Consider the following 15,944-nt stretch of genomic DNA (forward strand, 5'->3'; position numbering starts at 1 on the left):
AAAAAGGATTCACATAAAAATACATTATTTGAGCAAGACCCACATAAGGTCTGATAGTAAACTGTCAGTCTTATCTAGGCATGACAGGAAATGGCCTCACTATTAATCAGAGAGACACTTCCAGGAAGATTCGGACAGGTGAAGTCAAGACAGACTTTAGCCCTCTCTTCCGCTCTCAGAATCTGATATGCCAACACTTTACAGTGTGCAAATCTAAAATATCTTGATTAATAAACCCTAGTGCTGAAATATATCTGTAGTGCTGTCAAAACACCCACACACATTAAACGTGTTAGACTACTGTATCCTCTTTGATCACAGCAGTAAGATTGTTACCATCACAAACACATTCTCTCTATTTCAGTGAAATGGGGGGAGGGGGAGAATTAACAATTGTGATTACCTTTTTTTTAAAGAAAGGAACAAATTATTTTCATTAATTTTATGATATAGACAATTTTTACTTTGTGGTTGTGGAATCTAGTGAAACCCATTTATCGTCCACACACGGGCATGTAAATAACCGCACCAGTTCAAGCACCGCCTTCGCCCCAATCTTGATTCATCCAAATAATCAATGATGAAAACCCAAAACTAGGACCTACTGCTGCTAGTAATAACAAAATTATATGTGAGCCTTGACAGTTTCTCGCCGTTTCATCTGTCCACAAGAGATTATGCCGCTTTCACAAGCAAATTGGAATTAGGAAACTCATACATTTCCGATTTGCTAATTCGTAAAAAATTTCCCAGTTATCATGACACACCTATCTCGATCGATGGGAGAAGATTTGAAATAGACAAGATGGCGGCGTACACATCGTTAGATTACTTAATGGAGCAAAACATTTATTTTAATATTGGGGAATTTTCGCACCACTTGCAATTGGACACAGACATTTTAGAAGATACGTTTGTCCGAATCGAGAACGAAGATAGTGTCGCCATGTTAAAGTTGGTCGAAAATTCTCTGTGCTACACCAAACAGTACCTAACCTGTAACTCCCAGTAATGGATACCAAAAGCTTCTGGTTAAATCACAATATCTGGTGTAACAATCAATAACTACAGTATGTAGCTCCATCCTTTGTCGAAATTTAAGTCGGATTGCAACAATTGTTTCAATATTTTCACTAAGGTGACTAAAAACTATATAATGTATACCGATGTGTTTAAGTACTATGCAATGTATTTAAAATAACAATATTTTGCTATGTAACTACTGTGTAAAAAAAGTGCCATGTATGTAAAATGAGTCATATGTAAATGTAACAACAAAAACTGTAAGGGGATGGGCCAAAAAAAGACTTTTAAAAAGATTAGTGAAATCATAGGTCTGCCAAACATTTAGCTGTTATTACTAATTTGTTATTCAGTTTGATATCCAAGTGAAGAATTTAACATCGGAGTGGTGGTTGTGCGAGTGTGTGTGGATTTGGTTCTCTAATGTTCAATCACTGCTCTGGAGTTTACTTTCCTTGCAGACAGATAAATTTTTACAGTGACAGCATGAATACTGTAAGATAGTTTGAACACATACTACAGACACATACAAATAAACTAGCAATATATAATAATAATATTATATTCCATTTAGCAGATGCTTTTATCCAACGCGACTTGCAGTCATGTGTGCATATATTTTACGCCTGGGTAGACCCGGGAAACAAACCCACAACCCTGGCGTTACTAACGCCATGCTCTACCAACTCAGCCATACAGGGCAACAATAATGACACAAGATAATGAACACAAAATACTACCAAATGCTGTCACTGTAGACAATTTAAAAAAAATCTGTTTTACTCTGTGGCTGCCGACCAAAACCAGGTAACCATGGTAACAGGGTATCCCTGCCTGTTCACTTTAATGAAGAACACATGACATCATGACCGACCACCCCTCACAGTGGTGTTATATTACAAACACATACACCTCAACACATACACACAAAAACTCATTCATAATACACAAAGGAGAAGTCATAAACTGCTCTCCTACAAGAATCACCAATAGGTAGAGTGGAGCTTCTGTGATTGATATGTTTGACAAATTTGAGAGTCTCTTTGTCCCTGTAGACAAGAGCCAGGGAGTTCTCCTCTGGATACACCATCAGGAGCTGCGGACAGGAGGACACCGATGAGAAATGACAACCATGATAATCACAAGAATCTAGTTGATCCGTTGCCATTTGAACAGTGACAGCACTCACCTCCTCATCCTCTTCATTAGCAATGTAAGAGGTGAAGCCCCCAAACTCGGTCTGCCAGTCTGAAAAATAAAAAGACAGTTATTACACTTTAGAGTTGATATTGTGTATGATAACATTCACACCTACAATTTTGAAAATAGTTTCCAAAACTATGATTCTAACCTACATTGTGTGTCTGTGTGTGCGTGCTTAGGCATGAATGTCTGATTAAAGCGTGTGTGTGTGTGATTAAGCGTGTGTGTGACTGACCAGGACAGCTCAGGGGCAGCAGTAGGTCAAGGGCGTACTCCGCTTTCGATGCGTCTCCATCGTGCAGTAGTGTGTAGTCCCCGTGAGCCCAGCGACGCAGCTCTCCAACACACACCGGTGTGCTCGGCTCTTGAGGATACACACAGAGGGGTCAACACATACTTACAAACACACATATCTGAGGATACACACAGGGGTCAACACACACACACACACGAACCCACACATACACTACTGGTCAAAAGTTTTAGAACACCTACTCATTCAAGGGTTTTTCTTTATTTTTACAATTTTCTACATTGTAGAATAATAGTGAAGATATCAATACTATGAAATAACACATATGAAATCGTGGTAACCCAAAAAACCTGTTAAACAAATGAAAATATATTTTATATTTGAGATTCTTCAAATAGCCACCGTTTCCTTGATGACAGCTTTGTACACTCTTGGCATTCTCTCAACCGCTTCTTGGGGTAGTCACCTGGAATGCATTTCAATTAACAGGTGTGCCTTTTTAAGTTAATTTGTGGAATTTCTTTCCTTCTTAATTCGTTTGAGCCAATCGGTTGTGTTGTGACAAGGTAGTGGGATAGATAGCCCTATTTGGTAAAATACCAAGTCCTGGCTGTCATGAGGACCGCCACAGGAATGGAAGACCCAAAGTTACCTCTGCTGCAGAGGATACATTCATTAGTTACCAGCCTCAAAAATTGCAGCCCAAATAAATGCTTCACAGAGTTCAAGCAACAGACACATCTCAACATCAACTGTTTAGAGGAGACTGCGTGAATCAGGCCTTCATGGTCAAATTGCTGCAAAGAAACCACTACTAAAGGACACCAATAAGAATAGACTTGCTTGGGCCAAGAAACACAAGCTATGGACATTAGACCAGTGGAAACTTGTCCATTAGTCTGGAGTCCAAATTGGCGATTTTTGGTTCCAACTGCCTTGTCTTTGTGAGATGCGGTGTGGGCGAACGGATGATCTTCACATGTGTATTTCTCACCATAAAGCATGGAGGATGTGTTATGGTGTCGGGTGCTTTGCTGGTGACACTGTCTGTGATTTATTTACAATTCAAGGCTTGACCAGCATGGCTACCACAGCATTCCGCAGTGATACGCCATCCTACCTGGTTTGGGCTTAGTGGGACTATCATTTGTTTTTCAACAGGGCAATGACCCAACAGACCTCAAGGCTGTGTAAGGGCTATTTTACCAAGAAGGAGTGATGGAGTGCTGCATCAGATTACCTGGTCTCCACAATCCCTCAACCTCAACCAAATTGAGATGGTTTGGGATGAGTTGGACTGCAGAGTGAAGGAAAAGCAGCCAACAAGTGCTCAGCATATGTGAAAACTCCTTCAAGACTGTTGGAAAAGCATTCCAGGTGAAGCTGGTTGAGAGAATTCCAAGAGTGTGCAAAGCTGTCATCAAGGCAAAGGATGGTTATTTGAAGAATCTCAAATATAAAATATATTTTGATTTGTTGAAGACTTTGGTTACTACATGATTCCATGTATTATTTCATAGTGTTGATGTCTTCACTATTATTCTACAATGTAAAAAATAGTTAAAAAAAAAAAAAAAAAAACCTTGAATGAGTAGGTGTTCTAAAACTTTTATTCGGTAGTGTACATACACAAACAAGCAACACACCTTTGTTATTCTTATTAGCTGATGGTGTGTCCCCAGATGACCCTGTGGCTTCTCCCTCTTCCTCATCTTCTTGGTCCTTCTCTTCCTCCTCGTCTTCGTCACTAGGGCTGAGGTAGTGCAGTCTCAGGCCAGTGAAGTTGGACAGAAGCAGGAAGAACGCCTCCGAGCACAGCAACTCCCAGCATGCACTCACACACTGGGGGAAGGACTCTAACGAAGCCACTTCATAACATCTGCACAATGCACATATCCAAAAATATTTACACACATCATATACATTTACAGTCATCATAACATCTTAGGGATATCTCTCTCTCTCTCTCTCACTCACACAAACAAATTACTCGACAGGCTCACCTCCTGTTGGGAGGACCTTGCTTGGTCCACTGGACATCAGTCAATCGCAATGCTTCACTCACCTCCTTAAACTTCTCCTCCTGTAGAGAGAGAGACACTGTCAACCAGGAGAGGGGCAGCAGGACAGAGATGGAGAAATGAAGAGATAGAGTAATGGTGTTACTTTGAGGAAATTCTTGAGCTGGATCTCAGAGCTGTCCTCAAACTCTTGCTGAACCTGTGACTGGTAGTCAACATCCAGATACAGTGGATTCAGCCACTCTAGCAGCAGTGTCTCCTGTGACCAGACACACAAAATACACACACATGTATTTATTTCATGTGACCACATCTTTGCTCTATGGCTGTGAGTTCACTCTTTCAGAACAAACACACACATCTCTGGGAAGGTGGGGGCTCCTTAGGAAGGGGGGCTCGATGTGACGAGGGGGTCGCTCCAAAGACGGCCCGTGAAACCAGCCACTCAGAGAGAGACGACACTTATCCTCTGACAACACCTCTGCAACCTGGACAAACACACAGAGAGACAGCCATCCGTAGATTGCACTACTGCTACCTGGACAGGTGAGAGGTGTGAAGTGTGTGGTTGTTACCCAGTGGTATAGGAAGAACTACCTGGTGGAAGGAGACGGGTGAAACCTCAAAGAGAATCAGAGTGTTCCAGCTGGGCACCAGAGACTTCACCACACTATGGGGCTGGAAGTGATCTATGCACAAAGTAGATTATAAATTAAAACACATGTTTAACTCATGCCAATACACACACCCACAGACCAATACTTACCATCTGTGCTGAAGAGATCCAGGGTTCCTCCATCGCTGCTCTCCCATGGAGGGACAAGGTAGAGGATAAAGGCAACACGCCTCCCCTCCAACTCATCATCATGACACAACAGAACATCTACCGACAGAGTGATAGAGAGGGCATATATAAAGAGAGAGATATGAAACAGATAATGTATATTTCATAATTAATTCCAGAAATATGCATGTCCATATAGACTAACTATGCAGTGGGTAGAATAGGATATCTTGGGGGGATAGCTCAGTGCTTCTGCTCTTTTCTAGGAGGAGCATGCTAATATTAAGGCTTGCTCATTGTCTTTTTGAAGAGTAGAGGTAAAAACATGTGACTCACCAGTGTATTGGTACTTGGCACAGGAAACATCCACTATGGGCTCCAGTTCTACCCCCAACACTTCCCCCAGCCAGGATCGAAACAGCCCAAATAGTGCTGCCCTGAAATCACACACAAAGCTCAAAAACAGCCTAACTGAGAGCATGCACACGTGAAGAACATCACACAGCTTGCTTAGTGAGTAACACTTTCCCTGATTCAGCACATACCAAGGCTTGAACTCAGGACCTCTGCCTCACAAACACGTGACCACCATCCTGAAGCGTCTTACTCAGTCATCCAAATGGAGACACTTGTGGAAGCACACGCAAGTGGAGACACTTCAGGCTGAGGAATGAGTTACACAGATACCCATCTGCTACACACACACAAAGCAAACATGTTCTCTCTACCTCCCTAAATTGCTCTCACACACACATACAAATTACCTCAAACCTGTGATGTGAGGCTCTTTTCTCTTTTTCAGGTCGTCTGACTGTAAGAGAAATTGTCAATGAGTATCATTGACAATTGTCAATGAGTTATCAACTCCAAAAAGCAGAGTAAAAAACATTACGAACAAGAAGCAACCCGTTTAAAAACTGTATTCCTATCAGTTTTTCTTTTTCACCTGATTAAATTTGTACAGGTCGTTGGACTTCTCATGGAAGTTGAGGTCCAGAAGCTCCCTCTGTAGGTTCTCTGTAAAGCTGTCACCCTGGATGAAGTTCCTGATGAGCAAGTGAGGGAAAGGGTGGCAGTCCAGCTCCAGGTCCCCTTAAGAGGAACACCAGAGGAACACTCAACGACTGGTCTACCAATATAAAAAAGTTTTAACACTAATTATGTGAATAAATGTAACATTAACTAATGTATGTCTTAGAGTCAGTTGTTACCTCTGGAACATTTTCATTTGAGGTTCTAACCCATTCTAACAGCACATAGGAAGGTGGTAAACCTTCTCAATACTCCAAAAACATACTTTTTTGTGACTTCTCTTTGGGTGCCATATATGTGTCATGTCATGCTCAAAAATACAGTGCTCACAATACAAACAGTTTCCTCTCATCTATTTTCCTTTCCTACAATGCTGAGAGCCTGTACTGCAGCATTCAATGTCAGCAGAACGAACCCCGATGAATCGGTGGTGCGCAAAGTGTACAAGGCAAGCAGGTACGAGCTCCGCAAAAGGATTAGGGACGCAAAAAGACAAACTTAAATTGATGTTCTACAACTCAGACTCGCGTCGCATGTGGCAAGGACTACTGACTATCACAGACTACAAAGGCAAATCCAGCTGTGCGCTGCCCACCAAAGCCTCACTCCCAGACAACCTTAACACATTGAATGCTTGCTTCGAGGCAGACAATAAAGAGCCATCCAGGAAGACTCGCTGCTCCGGACGACCAGGTGTTTTCGCTTTTCAAGGCTGACTTGAGGAAAACTCTCAAAAAAGTGAATACTCACAAAGTCGCCGGCCCAGATGGCATCCCTAGCTGCGTCCTCAGCGGGTGTGCTGACCAGCTGGCAGATGTCTTTTCGGACATCTTCAACCTGTCCCAGGCTGTAGTCCCCACCTGTTTTAAGGAGACCACCATCGTCCCAGTGGCCCAAAAAAAACAAGGTGTCATGCCCAAATGACTATAGCCCAGTCGCATTCACATCGTCATCATAAAGTGCTTCGAGAGGCTGGTCATGGCTCACAACAAGGCCAGCCTGCCAGGCAGACTGGACCCACTTCAATTTGCCTACCGTTACAATAGATCCAAATCCATTTACATCGCTATGCACACGGCCGTAACACATCTGGACAAGAGGAACACCAAAGTGAGAATGCTGTTCATTGATTACGGTTCAGCATTCAACACTGTCGTTCCCTCCAAGCTCGACACCAAACTCAGAGCCCTGGGTCTGGACACCACCCTCTGCAAGTGGATCCTGGACCTCCTGACAGGCAGACCACAGGCTGTGAGGATTGACAACAACACCTCCGCCACACTGACTCGTCCCACAGGGGTGTGCCCTCGGTCCTCTGCTGCACCCCCTGTTCACCCAGGACTGCGTGGCTTTGCACAACACCAACTCCATCACCACGGTTGTAGGCCTGATAACAAACAATGACGAGTCAGCCTATGGGGAAGAGGTACGTGAATTGGCATTGTGGTGTCATGACAACAACTTCTCCCTCAATGTAAAGCAAAACAAAGAGTTTTTTTTTATTTTTTATGTTTTTTTTTAATTGAACCTTTATTTAACTAGGCAAGTCAGTTAAGAAAAAAATCTTATTTACAATGACGGCCTACTCCAGCCAAATCCTGACAACGCTGGGCCAATTGTGCACTGCTCTATGGTATTCCCATTCACGGCTGGATGTGATACAGCCTGGATTTGAACCAGGTACCATAGTGACGCCTCTTGCACTGATGCAGTGCCTTAGACCGCTGCGCCACTCGGGAGCCCAAAATGATTGACTTCAGGAAGCAGAGGAGGGAACAAGCCCTGATCCACAACAACGGGACTGCAGTAAGAGAGTCACTAGTTTTAAGTTCCTCAGCATCCACGTCACAGAGGACATGTCATGGATCCACAACCCCACCACTCTTGTCAAGAGGGTGCAACAGCATCTCTACTTCCTAAGGCGGCTGAAGAAATCCGGCATGCCTCCAAATACTACCGCTGCACCATCAAGAGCGTCCTGACCAGTTTCATCACAGCCTTGTATGGGAATTGCTCTGTGCACTAATGGAAGATCCTCCACCGGGTGGTGAAGATGGCCCAGTACATCACTGGGACCGTGCTACCATCCATCCAGGACATCTACTCGAACTGGTGCCAGAGGAAGGCACACAACATCATAAAGGACCCCACACACCCCAGCCACAAGGAGAAGGTATCAGCAAATGAGGTCTGATACAAACAGGCTCGGTGGCAGTTCCTTTCTACAAGCCATCTGACTGCTGAACACTTGAACTGGACTGACCACCTGTTCTGATTCTCCGCACACATGCGCTCAATCACGCACAGACCCACACACATACACATATACAGTATTCAGACCCCTTGACTTTTTCCACATTTTGTTACGTTACAGCCTTATTCTAAAAAATTTAATTTTTTTAAAAGCGAAAACAGGTTTAGACATTCTTGCTAATTTATTAAAAATAAACTGTAATGCCTTATTTACACAAGTATTCAGACCCTTTGCTATGAGACTCAAAATTGAGTTCAGGTGCATCCTGTCTCTATTGATCGTCCTTGAGATGTTTCTACAACATCATTGGAGTCCACCTGTGGTAAATTCAATTGATTGGACATGATTTGGAAAGGCACACACCGGTCTATATAAGGTCCCACAGTTGACAGTACATGTCAGAGCAAAAGCCAAGCCATGAGGTATAAGGAATTGTCTGTAGAGCTTTGAGACAGGATTGTGTCAAGGCACAGGGGTGGCAGGTAGCTTAGTGATTAGAGTGTTGGGCCAGTAACTGAAAGGTTGCTGGATCGAATCCCGGAGCTGACAATGTAAAAATCTGTTGTTCTGCCCCTGAACAAGGCAGTTAACCATCCAACCTGACAGAGCTTGACAGGACATGCAGAGAAGAATGGGAGAAACTCACCAAATAGTCTTGTGCCAAGCTTGTAGTGTCATACTCAAAAACTCAAGGCTGTAATTGCTGCCAAAGGTGCTTGAAGAAAGTACTCAGTTTCTTATTTTTAATACATTTGAAAAACGTATAAAATTATGTTTTTTGCTTTGTCATTATGGGGTATTGTGTGTGGATTGACGAGAAAAACACAATACATTTTAGAATAAGGCTGCAACGTAACAAATGTGGAAAATGTGAAGGGGTCAGAATACTTTCTGAATGCTACACAGACATATCACAACTTCTGCTACCAGACTCGTATTACACTGCTCAGTTTATACACTGCCCCCCTCCCCAATACACGTGTAAATATTAGCTATAAATTGTGCATTCCTGTATTATACCTAAGCTAAAAAAAAAGTTATTCTACGGTGTAATTTACTCTATGTTCGTAATATGATTTGTATTGTATTGTTGTTGCATTGTCGAGAATGAACCTGCAAGTAAGCTGGATGATGTATAAGACTTGTAAAAAAAAAAGTAACTTCATGAAAAGTGATAATGGTTGAGGAAGATAGTTTGACCCACATGTTTTAGTGCTTTCAAATCAGTGGTCATGAAAGCAAAGTTGACTAAAGCTGTGCACTTGACTGATTGTATTGTAATATGTAGGGAGACTAATAGCGTATCAATTAAAATAACCATCTATGTAACAAGACTAGCTAAAGCATGTGCTCGGTGTAAACACATGTAGCTAAGATAGCTAGCAAGTAGCTGACCATGAGAGTACTGCGCTCGCTGCGACCATGCTTCCTTCACTCCCCTCTTCACATCTTCGTCCTCGAGTAGTGCAGAAAGTTCTGCTCTCTCTTCGCGTTTATTTCTCTTCTTTCCTTTCTCGGCATTCTCGCTATCTCGCTGTCGTTTAGCATTCATTTTTGTATAAATGAGTCGCGGTTAAATTGCGTCATAACACAGCAGGACGTTAGTGGTTCCGAGTCTTTTCGGTGAGCCGGTTCATTTGGCTCACAAACGACTCTTCTTTCGCAATGTTTTAAAATCGAGGGGTTCGGTGGGACACATTTTGACATGTTCATAGAAAGAGATCAGGGTCCAGAGTAACGCTGAGGTCCTTCAGTTTTATTTGAGAGGACTGCGCAACCATTGATATTCATTGTCAGATCCGACAGCAGATCTCTTTGTTTCTTGGGACCTAGAACTAGCATCTCTTTTGTCAAGAGTTAAAAAGTAAAGCATTTGCAGCCACCTACTTCCTTATGTCAATATAGCAGTGAAAGTTGACATTGATTCCAAATGACATCACAAAGAGAAATATATATATATATGCTATATATAGTGAAAACAATACATCAAAACCAAGAGGTCATCAACACACTTGTTATAAGAGACCAAGTCTAAATGAAAAGACTCATTTATTTTAAAGAAAATGAAATAGCATGACAGTAATACAGGTTAAAACACAACAGGAAACGCAATGCTGTTGTTTCTTTAATCAAACAAATGTATTCTGCTGCAAGAGCATAAAATCTGATTCTTGAGACACTGGGTTGCAGTATAAGAAATTACTGATTTTTTTCAGATCCAAACAAAAATTCTGACAGTGTATTTTCTTCCATCATTGTAAACAGCACATTTTACAGTCCCTTCTCTTGAGGTGGTGGGTTTTTTGTTCAGCCTTACCGGGAAGCCAGAGGTGAGTAGCCTTATTTGGATTTCCCCACATTGTTTTACTTCACCTCCATGTCTTCATTTCACCCATAATTGGCTGCACTCACAGAGACAGCTAGCCACTGTGCCCATTCTCATACCATTTAGTTGTAGATAAAGTTGAACCTACAGGAAATAAATATGAATATACAGCATACCTGAGCTCACACACACACACACACCCTTTATACACTCATTCTAACACACACACAAAAGTGATTAATACACAATATACAACACACACACTACCTGCTTAGTAGTTGCGGTAGGCTGGATATGATTGGCCCATAGCCGGGGGCGTTGTCATAAAGCTCAAACAGAGGGGCTGCCACCAGTTTGTAGTTCTTTGGGACTGCAAACAGAGCTGAGACACAGAAGCAAATATCACTCAAGATTATGTGTGTAGAGTATGTAGAACAGATTTTGACTAGCTAAGGGGAACTTACCTTTTTCCTGCAGTTGAACCAGGAAGAGTTTTTTATGCTCCTTGGGTTTAGTGATGTGGGCTGGAATGTAGGGATACTGCAGCAGAACAGACAAACACAAATATTTACTGTAGGCTCAATATCTCCTCCAAGATACATTTCAGTGTAAACTATACTGTGTGTTGGGGATGTGCTCACCTGTGGGGGTTCAAAGTTGGGGCGCCACCAGTTTCCGATGGAGTCATCGATCACCCAATCCTGCTTCACCCCGTCCTGCCGGCCCAGGATCTGACAAAGACACAGTAAAGACAGTAACTACGGCATCAAGGCTTCCTGCAGGATCTTAGAGAATGCTACCCCACTGGTAGATGCAAACTACTTTAGCATTTTGTTAAGAGCCCCTGACACTTTCTCTAAATATTAACACGCATCACTTGCAGTACTGTTTTGGAAGCATAAAGAATGCATCTTTCATATCAGCGGAATTTTTTTTTATATATATATATATATATATATATTTTCAAACTGTAAATTACTACACACCTTTATAGGGTTAGGTTTGTGTTCCCACAAGACCATATCTCCATGTTACAGCGCTTGTTTACAGCAGACATAGGCTGCCATCTGTATTAATTAGCTACCTGTGTGTGAGCTAACTGGGGAGGAAGTGTTGTTCATCAACTGGAGGCACACAATGTGTGCAAACCTGCTACAATAAGTTATTTTTTTAAAGATTATTTCTCAAAACAATGATTATTGATGTTTCTAAACGTTAAAACACAGCATTGGAATTGGAGTTTACACGGAGCCAAACGTAGGGGAATGGAATGGCTGAAAACCCTACATACAGAGAAGAAGAGTTTGAGAGCTAAGTGAACGCTAGGATGGATGTCATCTGAGGTTGTGATTCCAACTCTTGGCCGGCCTCCTTTGAGAGTGCATGTGTATCGTACCTCTGTCATCAGGCGTTTCAGTCCATCCACCTCATCCTCCCCCGGACACAGCTCTCCACCTGGCCTGCAAGAGAAATACAGACAACCCTATAAGAGAACCATACAAACACGCATGCACACTTTAAAAACAAACAGACTGTTGGTGTAACTCCTGCAGGCTGTGCTTGGTTGGTGGTAGTGCTTACAGTTTGAAGAAGGTGGTTCCCAGCTGCAACAGCAGTACATGGGGCAACCTGTGTTCATGGACAATAAGCACTCCCTCCACTGCCCTCCGCATGCCCAGCTTGTCAAACTCCTCCCTCATCCTCTGGAACCGTGCTGCCACTGAACTGTCCTTCTCATACAGAGGCTCCTTGGTCCCAAATGTGTAGTTGGTGAGAGGGTATCTGAAACACAATGTTATGAATACCATTTTTAAGGGTGCACATCCCATAGCATGCCTCTAATAACATGCACACACTACTCAGAACAGGCGATTGGTGGCACCTTAATTGGGGAGGAAGGGCTTGTGGTAATGGCTGGAGCGGAATCGGTGGAATGGAATGAAATACGTCAAACACAGTTTCCATGTGTTCGATGCCATACTAATCGCTCCGTTCCTTCCAGCCATTATTATGAGTCGTCCTCCCCTCAGCAACCTTCACTGCTACCCAGTCACCCCCCCACGAACACACACTATATAGCTTTTGAATGAGGATGCATCTACAGGAAGGTAGACTATCGATTCATCATCATTTTTATGTCACAAACGTTGGCTGTCAAATAGGACAGAGCCAGTTGCAAAGCTAGCCAGAATCCAAATAGACGTTCATCACATTCTCTCTCCAGTCGGAAGGTGGCTATGCAACGATCAGGACAGAGCAGAGCCGGCTCAAGATACTGCTCGGAAAACGTACCTCAATCCAGGGATGGGAGATGGCAGCGTACTACTAATGGTCTCATCATCCTAAATGACAAATCGAGATTTAAATACGGCTAGTTTTTTCGTCAGCATGCTAGGCTAGCTAATGCTATAGCAGTCCACTAGATTCGACAACACTTCCAGTAGTTGCCCACCCCAACACTACGCCAGAGACGGTAGAGAAAGCAAGACACCCCACGCTCTAATTTTTTCTGATCGGGGCGGGGCCACTCTGGTTTACTTATTGCCCCCGTCCCGTGGGTGCCCCACCGCGAGACATCTCACTGGCAAATATTTTCTGGGCGGGACAGGTGGAGTGAAAGGGAGGGGACCAAAGCTAGCTCAAAGACAGAAGAATGAGCCAACAGAACAAGCCAGATATTTCACCTGATGTAAATGTGAAGCATCTGGTTGGCATTTCCACTCACTACCAAATATGGTGATGAGAGGAAGCCCAGTGGCTGGCAGTGGGAGAAGATGGAGCGAGATGGATTTTGGCAGACATTCTGCAAATTTTCTCATCGATTAAACATTTTATCTTAATACATTTGATCTTAATAATATTTTCTGTTTCCAAAACTATCATCTGTAACAGAGTGGACTGCATTTTGTAGATTTAACCCTTTTCCAAAGTTTCTAAAGGTGGTGTTGTTTAGGACTGCACGAGTGAATTGAGTTCTTGCACACACACGCACTTCAGAGTAGGCGTTCCCTAACGGAAATATGCAAATACATGCAACAACGTGCCAATAGGATCTCACTAGCGGGTGTTGAGTGGTAGTGTTCTGACCCGTGGTCTGGAGTAGGATTAGATAGGGTTAAATAGTGGAATGGGATGGAGTTTTTATTATTATAGGGCAAATAGTAGGAGGGGCAATTTTCCACTACTGTATCAAGAATTTAATGTAGGTAGGCCGTGAATGGTCTCACAGCAGTACAATAGGTGGTGGTGTATGCACCTAAAAGTTGGATGCGATCTGACAATCAAATCCTAAAGAAGAAGATCTCGCTAGCTTGTACTTGTTTCACATTTTACAAACATAATAGATTAATTCATATGAATTTCAATACATGGCTTCATCGTTAGGCTAATTAACAATTTACATATTTAATATTGTCAATGGAAGTTGTTGTATGCCAACTTGTTTTTTGGAGTTCAGCCTAATTTTTAATTCCGTTTTGATTTGTTATAATATAATTCTGCTCACGATGCTTAATTTACTACCACTGTAAATGACACAGATGAACTATCTTGGGTTAGTTATTTAAGCAATAAGGCCTGGGGGGGGGGGGGGGGGGGGGTATGGCTGTTCTTTCATACGACGCAACATGGAGTGCCTGGACACAACCCGTAGCCGTGGTATATTGGCCATATATCACAAAACCATATATCGCCGGAGGTGTCTTATTGCTATTATAAACTGGTTACCAACGTAATTGGTAAATAGTCAAATAAATGTATACAGTCTGATATACCATGCCTGTCAGCCAATCAGCATTCAGTACCTGAGCTACCCAGTTTATAAAAATATATTTTTTATTATAGAGGCATGAGCTCGCGGGGGGGGGAGAGACGCATCACAGACAAGATCGTTTGTTAAGGTTCCTATTTAGCCACCATCTTCGGCTAGGATTAAACTTTTCATGGAATCCAATGGGCTGCTATAGCATTAGCCTAGCATGCTGACGAAAAAACTAGCAGTCATTAAAAAATATTCTCGATTTGTTGGAATAACTGGGATTGAGGTCAATTTTCCGAGCCATATCTCTCGCCAACTCTGTGCTAACCTGATTGTGTCATAGCCGTGTTCCGACTAATGTAACCAACGTCTAACTTCAGTCGGATTTTGGCTACTGCAAAGCTTGCAATCCATGAATTGTTCCATACAATTGAATGAGACTGGTATTTTAGGAGTCTTTGCATAACCACGATACATACACACATAATCTGAAGTTAGAAACCAATCCTCGTCTCCCCTTCATCCTGTTACTCACAAATTAATGGTTCTCTCCAGGCTGAGTGGTTTTGCAGGCGCGCTCATGTATTTGTTCCCGCCGAACTGACTGACCCCGCGCGGCCAGCCGGCGGATGAGCGATTCGGAGCAGGCACACTCGACATTGCTCCAATACCACTAAACAAAATCTAACTCCAAAATCCTCTGGTACAAATGCAATGCAAAACATGTATTATAACAATAACAAAGAAAAATGGAAGGACGTAACCATGCGCAAATTGTCTTCTCCCTTTCTCCTTTTCCTGTTCCGTGTTTGATGCAGTAGGTATACTTCGGCAGTACCACCACCTATCGTGCTGGAGTGTAATAACCAGTAATAAAGTAGCTCCTGTAGATGAATATCTTACTTCAAGAGACTAAATTCTGAGGTGGTCAAACTCTATCCAATTGCTTTGCCCTTGTCCAACATAACCAAAAGGTTGTGTTAAATGTAAAAACTATAACCCTGCATGGATAAGGTCATGATGGTTCATCAAAAAGGCACTTTCCTCCATCAAATCTAATTGTATTGATCAAATTCACATATTTAGCAGATGTTATTGCGGGTGGTTATGTTCCTAGCTCCAACAGTGCAGTAGTATGTAACAGTTCACAACAATACACACTAATCTAAAAGTAAAATAATGAAATTAAGAAATATATGAATATTACATTGAGCAATGTCAGAGTGGCACTGACAAAAAAATAAATTAAAAAAATTCACCTTTATTTAAAAAGGCAAATACAGTAGAATAT

General features: G+C 42.4%; 2 protein-coding genes across 3 annotated transcripts; both read right to left on the minus strand.

Annotated features, from left to right (window-relative positions):
• Positions 1 to 1,831: 1,831 nt before the first annotated feature.
• On the minus strand, positions 1,832 to 10,189 carry ogfod1 (2-oxoglutarate and iron-dependent oxygenase domain containing 1). Of its 2 annotated transcripts, XM_029639261.2 has the most exons (13): positions 9,966 to 10,187; positions 6,231 to 6,376; positions 6,049 to 6,095; positions 5,621 to 5,721; positions 5,267 to 5,383; positions 5,098 to 5,189; positions 4,860 to 4,988; positions 4,646 to 4,759; positions 4,483 to 4,562; positions 4,126 to 4,358; positions 2,462 to 2,590; positions 2,213 to 2,271; positions 1,832 to 2,119 (listed from the first exon to the last, which is right to left on the minus strand). In XM_029639261.2, exons 1-13 carry the CDS (start codon positions 10,120 to 10,122, stop codon positions 1,958 to 1,960), a joined length of 1,566 nt encoding a protein of 521 aa, XP_029495121.1. In that variant the 5' UTR covers positions 10,123 to 10,187; the 3' UTR covers positions 1,832 to 1,957. The 2 variants fall into 2 exon arrangements, with proteins under 2 accessions (XP_029495121.1, XP_029495122.1); XM_029639262.2 differs by lacking the exon at positions 4,860 to 4,988 and having other exon boundaries at positions 9,966 to 10,189.
• Positions 10,190 to 10,600: 411 nt separating this feature from the next.
• On the minus strand, positions 10,601 to 15,463 carry LOC115112297 (cleavage and polyadenylation specificity factor subunit 5-like). The gene is made up of 7 exons (XM_029639264.2): positions 15,189 to 15,463; positions 12,478 to 12,678; positions 12,293 to 12,356; positions 11,538 to 11,627; positions 11,361 to 11,436; positions 11,164 to 11,278; positions 10,601 to 11,040 (listed from the first exon to the last, which is right to left on the minus strand). Exons 1-7 carry the CDS (start codon positions 15,311 to 15,313, stop codon positions 11,019 to 11,021), a joined length of 693 nt encoding a protein of 230 aa, XP_029495124.1. The 5' UTR covers positions 15,314 to 15,463; the 3' UTR covers positions 10,601 to 11,018.
• Between the last annotated feature and the right edge of the window lie 481 nt (positions 15,464 to 15,944).

Source organism: Oncorhynchus nerka, linkage group LG28 (assembly GCF_034236695.1).
Source record: "Oncorhynchus nerka isolate Pitt River linkage group LG28, Oner_Uvic_2.0, whole genome shotgun sequence".
In the NCBI taxonomy this organism is placed as follows: domain Eukaryota; kingdom Metazoa; phylum Chordata; class Actinopteri; order Salmoniformes; family Salmonidae; genus Oncorhynchus; species Oncorhynchus nerka.

Excerpts from the sequence above, each read along its gene's own strand:
- ogfod1 (XM_029639261.2), bottom strand. The coding sequence starts at position 10,122 with ATGAATGCTAAACGACAGCGAGATAGCGAGAATGCCGAGAAAGGAAAG. Across the intron at positions 4,359-4,482 it reads CAAGGTCCTCCCAACAGGAG|ATGTTATGAAGTGGCTTCGT; the intron begins GTGAGCCTGTCG and ends TGCATTGTGCAG. Across the intron at positions 2,272-2,461 it reads GCTGCCCCTGAGCTGTCCTG|ACTGGCAGACCGAGTTTGGG; the intron begins GTCAGTCACACA and ends TTTATTTTTCAG.
- LOC115112297 (XM_029639264.2), bottom strand. The coding sequence starts at position 15,313 with ATGTCGAGTGTGCCTGCTCCGAATCGCTCATCCGCCGGCTGGCCGCGC. Across the intron at positions 12,679-15,188 it reads CTGGAGAGAACCATTAATTT|ATACCCTCTCACCAACTACA; the intron begins GTGAGTAACAGG and ends ATTGTGTTTCAG. Across the intron at positions 12,357-12,477 it reads GGAACCACCTTCTTCAAACT|GCCAGGTGGAGAGCTGTGTC; the intron begins GTAAGCACTACC and ends TTTCTCTTGCAG.